This window comes from Schistocerca serialis, chromosome 5 (genome assembly GCF_023864345.2).
Source record: "Schistocerca serialis cubense isolate TAMUIC-IGC-003099 chromosome 5, iqSchSeri2.2, whole genome shotgun sequence".
NCBI lineage: Eukaryota > Metazoa > Arthropoda > Insecta > Orthoptera > Acrididae > Schistocerca > Schistocerca serialis.
The window spans coordinates 305,916,190-305,928,674 of record NC_064642.1 but is presented as its reverse complement, the minus strand read 5'-3'; the positions used below and the strand labels follow the sequence as shown (position 1 = coordinate 305,928,674).

The 12,485-nt window shown below is 41.7% G+C and overlaps 1 protein-coding gene across 1 annotated transcript in view; it reads left to right on the top strand.

Annotated features, from left to right (window-relative positions):
• Positions 1–12,485, top strand: part of LOC126481253 (ubiquitin carboxyl-terminal hydrolase 35) — a 127,581-nt gene that overhangs the window by 36,319 nt on the left and 78,777 nt on the right. Inside the window, 1 exon segment of the mRNA XM_050104872.1 lies at positions 3,486–3,691. Within this exon segment, the coding sequence (XP_049960829.1) occupies positions 3,486–3,691 (206 nt within the window).

Here is a 12,485-nt window from a genome sequence, read left to right as displayed (position 1 = left end):
CTGGTCCCCCTCCAGGAATTCGTTACCTCCAACTTGGCCTCACCATCAGTCCCTAAGTACCTTCATGAAAACACCAACCTTTCAGCAGAAGACAGCCACACACAGCTTCAAGACAGATCCTGACCTCATCATCCTACCTGCAACAAAAGTTCCCCACTCTCATTATGAATTGCAGTGACTACCCGACACCTCCACCTTCAAACCCTGCTAGCGTGATCCCATTCCGGAAGTCCAACATTACCTCCAATCCCTGCTTAATACCTTGGCCCCTTCCCAGAACATCTGCCCCAAATCGATTTCCCACCTCACCTGTATGACACCCTATGCATCCACCTTCTATATGCTCTCCAAAATCCACAAACCCAACAATCTTGGATGTCCCATTGTAGCTGGTTATTGTGCCCCGTTGAAAGAATTTCGGCCCTCATTGACCAACACCTCCAATCAACTGCCCAAAATGTAGCCTCCCACGTCAAAGATACCAACCAATTCTTTCAATGGCTCTCCAACAACCCTACCACACCTTCCTGGATCCCTACTCATCACTGTTAAGACTTCCCTACACACCAACATCCCTCATGCCCATGATCTTGCCTCTATTGAACTTTAACTCTCCCAGCACCCTTCAGACTCGAAACCCACTACTTCATTCTTGTCCCAACACACAGCTACACACATAAATACACAGCACAGACATGGGCACCTGCAAGCAACCTTCTATGCCAGCCTGTGTAAGGGCAGTCTAAAGGAAACCTTCCTAGCCTCACCAAACCCCAAATCCCTGGTTTGGATCAGTTTTATTGACAATATCTTCATGATCTGGACTCAGTGTCAAGACACCCTATCCCTCTTCCCTCACAACATCAACACCTCTCCCATCCACTTCACCTAGTGCTCCTCAGCCCAGCTTGCCACCTTCCTCCTCTCTAGTGGCATCATCCACACCTATATCCAAATTAAACCCACCAATTTCGATAGACACCATCCTTCCCACACAAAAAAAATCAGTTCCTGGCCACCTGGGGACGGCATATCTGCAGTGACAAGAACCCCTTGCCCAGCATGCTGTTAGTCTCACAAAGGCCTTCACAGACAGGCACTACCCCCACCTACTACACAAACATATTCCCCATATGCCCTCAATCCTCCCACCATCCCCCAAGAACCAGGTATAAAGGAGCCCCCCCTCCCTTTTGTCACTCAGTACCACTGTGGGCTGGAACAGATGAACCACATCCTTCATCAAAGCTTTGATTATCTATCATCATGCCCTGCTATGAGGGACATTGTACCCAAGATCCTTCCCATCCCACCAAAAGTGAGATTTTGTCTTTCATCCACTTCCTGTTTCAGCCCTGTCACAGACTTGCCCTATCCCATCAGAGTTTGGATCACCTTTGAAAGCAACCATGTCATGTACCAGTTCTGCTGCAATCATTGCACAGCTTTTTATATTGTCCACCATTATGAATGGTCATCAAGCAAACTGTGAGCAAGAGTGAGCTGGGCCGCCTTGTGGCACAACAAGCAGCTGAACATAACGTGCTTGAGTTCAGTGGGTGTTTCACACCTGGGGCATCTGGATCCTGCCCTCCACCACCCGCTTACCTAAACTGCACAGATGGGAGTTATCCTTAAAAGACATTTTCTGCTCCTAAAATTACCCAGCATCATCAACCTGTGGTAACGTTCAGTCCCCACATCCTCCACCCTACAGTTTTTGCCCCCTCTGTCATATCACCTCCTCCCAGTCCGTATCCCGTCATCCTCAGTGTGCACTGCTCACTGACTGACACTGCACCCATTGATATTAAACCATTCTTTTCTCCTCCCCCCTCTCTGTTACTGCTCCTCCCCCTCCCTCCTCCATAGTCTCCTGATGCTGTGCTTGGCAGCCTTGTCCAATTGCCATCTAACCCCATGCTCTGGCAGACAGCGCTCTTCTCTTCCCACACCTGTACTCTGGCTTGTTTCTCTCCCTTCCCCACCCCACTCCAGATTACTGCTTTCATTCAATGTGGTAGTTGCATTCTGGCTTCAGTGGCTAGAGATAGTGGTCAAATGTGTGTGCCCGAAAACTCAATGTGTAACAACCTTTTCATTGCTCCTGACACAGCTCAGTGTGTTATCTTTACGTTCAGTAGCAGTTTATCCTTTTCTTAATATTGTGGATGCTCCAACGTGGAATATATATGTCACAAACAGCACCTGATTTTGCCATAATCTCTTAATATAACTTCCACTACTCGGACATGGTATTCTGACCGAGCGAGGTGGCACAGTGGTTAGCACACTGGACTCGCATTCGGGAGGACGATGGTTCAATCCCGTCTCCGGCCATCCTGATTTAGGTTTTCCGTGATTTCCCTAAATCGTTTCAGGCAAATGCCGAGATGGTTCCTTTGAAGGGCACGGCCGATTTCCTTCCCAATCCTTCCCTAACCCGAGCTTGCGCTCCGTCTCTAATGACCTCGTTGTCGACGGGACGTTAAACACTAACCACCACCACCACCACCACCATGGTATTCTGATAAGTTTCATTTTCAGCATTGGCTGGTTGCTACTGAAGCGATTTCTTTGTTTTAGTGGAAGGGAGCTGTTATAAACTATGGTAAATGTTGTACTGTGTGCTCTTTGCCTGTTCTGCAATTGACGGTCCTTCCTAAGTTGTGTGAACAATTTTTGCAAGTGAACGATTGACTTTAAATTTGTTGTTTACATTACTCCTGAATTCTGCTTTAATATCTTTCATTTGTAGTATAATTTCTGTGTAATTATTTATTAGTTTGATGTGAAAAAATGCTTTTCCTGATCATACTTCATATATGTATGACATCTGCATCTGAAGTTTACTGGTATAACCCACCCAACAGATCTTTACTGTTAAGAAGTCAGTGTTCAAGTGTTTCTTGTGACCAGTAAGAAATACTGGTTGCAGCTACATTCTTCTAAACATTATTGCCAATGGGTGATGCAAAATTTGACATACTCAAGAAAAGTGAACACTAATTTTTACTCAAATAGAACTTAATTGTATAACAGGAAGGTTCAGTCAAGAGAGCCAACAAATTATGAGACAGAATGGCTGCCCATTACTTACTTCCAGGAGACAAAATGTTTAGTATGCTAATGGACACAAATGAAGTGAAACATTTTCTGACCTCCAGAGTCAACTTTTCTGTCCTTAGAAAGGAGTGGAGGGTAGGTTGGTGATGGTTAAAGGAGGACAGATCCAAGGTTGAAAGGGACCCAGAAGGGTGTACCTATAGCGAGGGTGGGAATAAATAGTACTATAACATTAAACCTTTTTTTTTTTGTATATGTGAGCTACTCTGTCTGCACTGTATAGTGATTTTTTTCAGTCATTCCACTGTTTGTATTCCAGCTATTATGTTTCATTATGTTACAAAATAATTGATAATTCAATTAGTTGAGTTCATTGTTTGTATACAGCATGATTTATGACCACTTCTTTTTTTTTTCAGCCTTGTACGCAACAGTGAGAATCCTCGAAACATCACTGTAGGGTGGAGAATTTTAAGATGTTTGGCAAAAAAACCAGGTGTGTGCTTTGGTTCATTGCTGAATGCAACTGTTATTAAGGATTTGTTTATAGGCACCAAGCCACCAAACAATCCTCAGGAGATACTTCTACTGGTAGAGTGGTGCCTTGAGAGGGGGAGCGATCTAGGTAGGTTTTCCAGAATTAGTGAAACATGTATTGGAATACATTTGCATAATAACTTAGTTAATGTAACACACTTCCAGATTTCAAAGCGTAATTTCTAAATTATTTAGAGTTAATTGTTTTTGTATTGAGGTAGAAATCTATGTGATTTAATTTTGTTTTGTATCGTTGTAGAAAACGAAAGCCAGAGTAGTGCTCAAAAACAAATATCTGAGAAAAAGATAGCAATATATTTTTAAGAAAGACTTCTTCACAGGTTGACAGGCATATTGTCGTGTAATCCTTTGCTTGAGGAAGAATCCTCAGTAGTATATGGTGAAGCACACTAGCAGTTATAAGTCTCCATTCATTGACTTAAATCTTGGCAGTAATGCTTGTTGTCTTTATCCCAAAATAATCATTTACTATCACTTTGTGTTCTTATATTAATTTCCTAAACACAGAAGGGCCACAACATTCAAAGAAGATGGTAATTCATTAATTATACTATTTTTGCTGCCAATTTAAAGTTTTAATAACTGCACATAGAACTGTGGCAATAGTTACCATTTTTCATTATGTCCTTCATTTTTTCTCATTTGTGTATAAAACTGAGTAGACAGCCTACTGCAATGAAGGAAATACTGAGCTCAAGAAGGTGGAAGGAGATGGGGGGAAGAGGGACATTGTGGTAGGGAACAGTGCAAGTGATGACACAGAGAACTACAGTTCGTCACCCCTTGTATTCTCTGTTGTTTGCGCCAGTGAGAAACATTGAGCTGAACCTATTGGTTGGAAACACACACTATTACCACAATGTCACTTTTGTTGCAGCTTCTATCAAATTAGAATAATAAAGCTCTATTGTAAATTGTATTCAGAACTTGAAGTTGCATGATCTCCGCTCCAACATTATTCCCAATTAGCAAGTGTTACAGCCAGTCGGTGTGCCAGTTAGTTAAGTATAAAGCTATTTAACTTCATGATGTCACATCACTTTGTTTTTAGTGCAGATAAACTTCAATAATGACGAAAGAATTTACTGCACCAAGTTTGAAGCTAAGATTGAAAATTAGTTACTAAAGTAATGTACATATGCTTGAAGTGAAGTGATTTTGGCAAAAGTTTTAAAAAATAAGCTTCTGATGTGTCAGAAATGAAATTTTTATATTCAGTGTGTTTTGGCTATGTGGACTTGAATCTTTAAAGTGAAAACAGTTCAAAAACTGATGGTTGATGGTTACTCTGTGAGTAATATGAATGGGTGTTGATGATCGCTATGAGAGAGAGAAAGTAAACAAAGGGATTAGAAAGCAGACTAGAATGCTAGAATGGAGGATTTAATTGTGGCCACAAAGAAAATGAAATTGTGGTTAGGACAACGTTCTACCAGACAAAAGTGTAGCAGACAAGTCAAGAATGTTCATAGTTGAATTTGATGAGATTGGAAAATATGTAGATGATGATCTATTGGAAGTTGAGTAGATGTCACATGAAAAAATACATTTTATTTAATGCTGTGGACATGGAAGTCTTATGATATAACTTGAAGCTTAAGTACTCCAGACAGCTCGACATATGAACTTTCCAGCGACATCTTCTGGTCCGTTTCTCATGGACCCTCCTCTCGTGTACACTTTATTTAAGGTAATGCGATGGAGATATTCTATATGTTCATTTTACGCAAGATAACCTTATGCATTTTGGTATATTTTGCAGCCCTGTAGCAAGTACATGTCAACTGTGGATAACAGGAGGCTGGTGGAATGGACACCAAATTTCGTTTTAACCATTTACAGGAAAAATATGAGTGTGCTGTTTTAAGTGTTCATTGATAACTTAGAATGAAGGACTTCATTTTATACTTTAAATATTTGCTGAAGTATCTGGGCCTCATATTTGATAAGCTACCACACTGCGGGAAACTGTGTACTCTGTATCTCAGTGCGCTTTATATTTAAAAATGCGTTGTGCTTAGGGCATGGGGTGTAGTGTGATTTCTGGCCATGGGCTTTGCAACGCATGATGTCAACATGGTGTTTCAGACCACAGATACTCATGTTCAGAAAAAAAACAGAACACCTTGAGATAGGATGGTCATATTCACAGGATACATACATTGGTATGTTCTACAAAAATGATTAGCATTGCAGTCACCTCATTTCAGCAAGTGTCCTGTTGCTTAGTAATCACAGTGTCTGCCTTGGACCCTGATAACTTGTCCCAAGCATGATGGCATCAATGCATGTAAGGCACAGCTGAAGTCCTGTGGTATATAGCCATCCATGCTGCATTTACCTGTTCCGAAATTCATCTGTGGTGGTTGGCATTGAGTCTCAGTGCAGCACCACTCATTCCACCACATCCCACATATTTCTTATTGGTGATCTGAAGAGCCAGGGTAAAAGGCTGACATCGTGTGACACCAAGAAGGCACGTGTTCATGCAGCAACATGTGGACGTGTATTGTCTTGTTGAAAAAATAAAAATCTGATGTGTTGTGCAGAAAGGGTATGGCTACGGGTTGCAGAATGTGTAGGTCACACTGGTCACAGTGCCCTGGGCATACACCCAGCTGTGACTTGTGGTTTGTACCCAGTAGAACCCCCGTGTGTCCACAGCAAACCAAAATATAGCCATCATTTTCAAATGAACAGAACCCAGATTCTTCCAAAAGCACTATCTGATGCCATTCTTGTTCCCAGAGATGTCTCTCCATACACCATTGGCATCTAGCATGTTTCTGCACATTTGTCAAAGGTAGGTGGGGAAGTGGACAACACGCACGTAACCCATGCTGTAATAAACGGTGATGGGCTCTCGCCCTTGATAGTGTGCGATATGTTACATTGTTCCACTGATGCGCAAGAGCTGTGCAGATCTGTCCTCGGATGAAGTGTCGATCTTCTCGGGGGGGGATCTGGATGGTACAACCTGACCCATCTCACAAGTGTTTGTGGCCTTCTGTGAACCATTCTTCACACGCCACTTGCACTGCTGAAACACTTCGTCCCATACGACCAGCAATTTCCCAGATGGTTGTATCATATTCTCTCATGCCAATAATACCCCATCTTTCACACTTAATGGTATGGTTCATACATATGTCTCTGAGGCATCCTGATCTTTGCTCAAGTCACACTGATCCATTACCTTCAGTTTATAGCACCAATGTGAGCCATGGTATCGTTGAGGACATTGAACTTGTAGGCCGACATGGTTCAAATGCTAACCATTTCTAAAGAACATACTAATGTATGTGTCCTGTGAATATAAACGTCCTGTCTCTAGTCTTTCAAGGTGTTCCATTTTTTATCAACATGAGTGTATTGTAGCTGTGGGTTTTCAGACTGTCAAAGAAAACTGCAACAGTGGGGCAGGCTCTGCCAGTCGTTTCGTAATACGAACATCCCTTCCCATTTTATAATTATTAAGTTTTTATGTTTTTTTTTTTTTCTTCTGCAATGTTACTGCAGCAAATGATTAAACTTCTTGTCTTATTTTATGAATTTTAATTTCTCACTTAACTTTTTATAAGAAAGCCAGAGATTTTAAACACCTTCAAGCCTACGATGTATTTTAACCCTTTGTTTGTGATCTTGTGTATCTTTTTCCTCTGTTTTGAAGAGGAAGACAAATGAGATCTCTTTCAATTTCAAATATAGCTTTTACTGCTTCCTCTTGTAGCTTATTAATCAGGAAGTATACATTCCTATGTTTTTGATTTATTAAGGAGTTTACTTTTCTAAGCCAACAGCATTCGTGGTTCTGTGCCACTGGTGAAAAACATTCCCCATTTCAGTTGGTATTCTGTGATTTTCCATCTATTGATTGGCAGACTATATGGTGTCAGCTTTGACAGTGGTGAATAACTGCTGCTATCCACTTAGGGCACAGGCCAAACCTAAAGTTACAAGTAGCAGAACCTTAATGGAACTGCTGAGAGACGGATGCCAGCAGGAGGCCAGGTGGCAGCCTGAGCAGATGAAGCAGCGTGCGGCCTGCAGCAGTGAAGCAGCTCTGCCTTGCTACTATTGCCAACCAGAGTGTACCTATATGAACTCAAGAACCTATCAAGTGCTTCCTCAGGAGGAGATTGTGCGATATATCTTTTCATCTTAGTTTTGAAAGTATGGGCCAGCCACTCCACGACACCATTGGACTGAGGATGAAAAGGAGGGACCATAACATGCCTGATGCATTCCTTTGTGCAAAAAAATTCAAAATCCTGCGACACAAATTATGGCCAGTGTCAGTCACAAGCATACTTCCAAGAAAAAAATCTTTGCGATGGTCATGAGCTGTAGCTGCTGTGGATGTGGTCGGGCAACAAATGATATAAGGAAATTATGAGAAAGCATCAACTATTACAAGCCAAAAGGAGTTAAGGAAAGGACCTGCAAAATTCTGATCAGATGCTGGGTTGGGGCCAATCGGCAACTGAGAAAGAGAGTCCATGTTAGTGTGTTGTGCTGTGGGTTGGAAGTGAATCTTGTAGTTTTAACGTGAGAAAAGCAGAACCCAGCATTGCAGATGATGGGCTACTTTGCCCGGTAGATATGCTGAAGGATGGAAATGAGAAACAAGAGGTTTATGATCATTAATCACATGAAATTTATGACTTTATAGGAAAACATGGAATTGTTTTAATGTGTACACAGTAGTTGCAAGTTAATTCAGGGTTTTGGAAGCGTACACAATAGGACGTTTGGAACTGTCCATGTATTTGTGCACAAGAATGGCCCCAGCTATACTGGAAGTTGTCTGTGGCAAAACAAGATGTTGACATGGTTGAAAGATAACCAAGCAAGGGGCTAAGTGTAATTTTGACATCAACAGCATAAAAGCACACTTGCAGGTAGGCGACTAGTGAAAAGGAACACTTTAACCTAAGAGGGGGCTGATCTGCTGCAGCCACATGAGGAGGAGACTAATGGCAGTATGGAATCTTACCAAGACAGGCATGCAACTTTTTGAGGTTAGTAGGATGCAGCAAAGCTGCAATGGTATTGACATGCTGGTGTCAAGTCTTCATGCCAGCATGCTAGACTACAAAACCAAGACTGATGATAGAAGGCTGAAAAAAACTGTGATTTCAACCTGGCGGCCTGCAGCACCGCCAACAGCCCACAAAGATTTCACAAGTATTCATCTGTTATGGAACTGGAGACAACAATATCATCCAGGTAATCAATGCACCCCTGCACAGAGGCTGTGAGTTTCTTCAAAAATCATAGGAAAATGGCGGGAGCGCTAGTGTCACTGAATGGCAGGCACTGGTATTGGTATATCCCAAAGGGGAAATTCACTACGAGGATAATTTTAGAATTGGCATCCAGAGGCAGTTTCAAATAGACTTCTGCAAAGTCTATTTTGAAAAAATATTGGTGTCCAGAAAGCTGTGCCAGGAGTTCAACCTGATGGAGTAAGGGATATGTGTCAATAATATACTGTGAATTTACAGACTTCTTAAAATCACCACAGAGCCAAAGGTTGCAGTTAGATTTTTTTTATAATTCCCACTGGAGTAGACCATGCACTAGAGGAGACGGATGTGACAGCACCCAAGTAAGCAAGTCGATTGAGTTCCGATTTGAATTGCTCCTGCAGAGCTATTGGGATTGGACAGTCACAAAAAAAAAAAAAAAAAAAAAATTGGGATGTACCATTGGTTTCTTTGGGATGTGAGTTATGAAATCAGTAGCACACCTGAAACTTCTGGAAAGAGTGAGGAAAACTCCAGGCAGTGTGTGTTCAGTTGTTGGTACAGAACTTGATCCAGTAACAGATACACTTTGTCTGAAATGGATAATACAAAAATTTTGAAGGCAGCTAACCGAAATAAGTTTTCAGTGTTGGTATCATCCACCACTGAAAAGGTCAAAGGCTGAACAACTGGTTTTTACACTATGGGAGTAGAAAACTGTCCCAATATGGGTGTGTGGTGTTTGTTGTAACTCACCAACCAACAAAGGTCAATGCCAGTCTGAGAATTTTACAAAGTCACTAGCGCACCTGTATCCACTTCCATTTTTAACCTTTTGTTCATAACATATACTTAAGTGTAAATTTTGTTCGGGGCTACCGTCACTTGTGAAACGCTATTCACATCCCTGTTATCAAGTCTGATGAAAGACGTTGAGAGTCGAACGTAGATGCAATATGCCCCCCCCCCCCCCCATGTTCTTGTTTACAATAGTTGACCATCACCCAGTGCTTTGGGCATGCATCTATTTAACTAAACAATGAGAGCATGAAGGGAGATGAGCATGCAGCCACTGTTGTTGTTTTTTTTTACCCTGGCTGCTGTTGCTGTTTAGCATGGTGCCGCCCCATGTGTTGAAGAGACTGTGATTGCAGGGCTGCGACATCATCCTCCTTCCATGAGGTAACCAACAGTGGCAGAGGAGGAGAAGCAATGATTGCTATTTCACACCAAGGTTCTATCATATTTTCAGCTTCCCTGGACACTTCAAAAGACTGGATAATGTTAAAAAAAAATATGTGAGAGGAATTTTCACATTGTAAAGCACTTCAATGATCTTCTCTATTAGGCACCAAGTGTAATGTAGCATCACAAACCATTGGCTCAGCATATGAGTTCCGGTGAGCTTCACAGCAAACTGACAGTAATGACTAAGCCTGTGAAGTTCTGCTGTGCGAGCTCTGTATGGCTGTTGCAGCCACTTTTGACAGTGGTAGAACTCAACACAAGCAGCAATAACATGAGTACATTTGCAGTGATACATACAGAGCATCTGACACACTTCATCCAAAGAGAGACTGGAAGGTTCCTGAAGAGGAGCTAGCAAACCCAAAAGGTGATAAACACGTGGAGCAATCTTTGACAGAAAGAAAGCTTTATGCACATTGGGTTTGGTGACACCAAAAGCTTAGAAATGTTGCCGATGGAGTTTTTAATATACTTTCCAATCCTCTGCAGAATCATCATATGGGGAAGATGGTGGGGGTTGCGTCAATGGCGGTTAACCCTGCCGTGTCAACATTACTACCAAATTGTGTATTACCATGGGGAGAGCCTGATGCTGGTTGGTGAGAGCTCGATGTTGTTCAACAAGAGATTTAAGAATTTCTTCCACTGACATATTGACCATCGTGAACCTTGAAATGAAACACCCAGAGTAGAATACCATACTCATTGCCAAAAATATTGTAACATTGCACAAAAAGAATATCAAAATTCTCACCAACCAGCTTTTATTCCCCTTCCATATGAAAGAATATACTAAGGCACTGAATGACATAGTAATCAGTACAAACACATGTAACCAAGGAGTACATTAAGGCACAGTCTGTGAAGTATATATTTGTCATCTAAATATTAAAGTGGCCAAGGGCCTGGTGCACTGGCCATAAGGTTGTTTTGCACATGGCGCAGCACTTGCTGTGCCATCTGTGCTGATGAGATGCAGCCTCTTTAGGCCAGCTGTGGAGGTGTGTGCTGTTCAATTATGCGTGCTCACTGTATAGGATGACAAGTAGTAGTTACCAGGTTGTGGTGTTCCTCCTTCCAGTTACAAAAGCAGGATGAAGTGACGGTTTTCCATCTCCATATAGGTTGTGGCCCTGTCACGGATGGCTTTTTACTCTGTCAGGATATCCCATCCATTTCTGGTGGCTGTGGAGCACAAATTCCAGTTCACCACATTTTAACTGAGTGGATTTGGTGTTCTGATGTGTGAGCAGTAGTAAATTTAACAGTTTTGGTCTGATGCCCATAAAACATGGACGTGATTGGCCTACCTGAAAATCTGCCACTTGTAATTTCACAGGCATGTTTTCTCAGCATTGCCCTTCATTCCTGGGCATACTTTTATGTTTCCTGAGTGATTGAGGTTATCATTATAGACTGCAGTTCAATTATTATTTGCTGGATAGTATGAGCAAGCTGTGGAAGCTTGCATTTCTTCTTTTCTCTCCAGTATACTATTTCTGCACTACACGCGTTTAGTTAACAGTAGTATGGTTAGGCAAGCTTCAACTGATAATGGCATTCCTCTGAATTATCATATGATTTTGAATAGTATGAAGGCTTTCACGACCGGATGACATATCTTCTGGTAAACCTTCCGGGATGTAAGGTCGTGGTCCATGAAACTCTTCAGCTCCTAACGTTTCGTCCAGAGCTGTGCTGGACATCTTCAGAGGAGAAACACCCCTCTGAAGATGTCCAGCGCAGCTCTGGACAAAATGTTAGGAGCTGAAGAGTTTCGTGGACCATGACCTTACACCCCGGAAGGTTTACCAGAAGATATGATTTTGAATATATTCAGCATTATTTTTCTTTGGAAAAAGGTGGTGTTAGTTGTTGTTTCGTACAGACCCATTGCTCTTCTGATCCTGTCTGGTATGTCTATGGCCTGGGAATGCGCACCCCACACTCGATTAGACCAGTGTAGTAGACTGACTAAGTTTGAACAAAGACCAGTGAGGTATAATACTTATAAGAGTGCAATCTGACTCCCTATATAGGGAGTTCCCCCTGCAAAATGTCAGTTGTCCCTTTGAAGGATTGCCGAGTTGTCCAGAGGATTGCAGTGTCTGAGCCAGAGTGGGCAATGTAATATACTTTCTAGGAATGATATTGTATTGGTTGCTAAATGTAAAAAAAATATTTATCACATATTGACTGAAAGACTGATGAATTGTTAGTTTTTCTCTGAACTGAACCTTGATTTATATCCTAAATGTTATTTCAACAGTAAAGCAAAAAATCTGCTTGGCAAAATAATGCGATTAATACTATGTTACTGTGAATTCTTGTCACTTTCCACTCAGTAACTGAGATTAATGAATT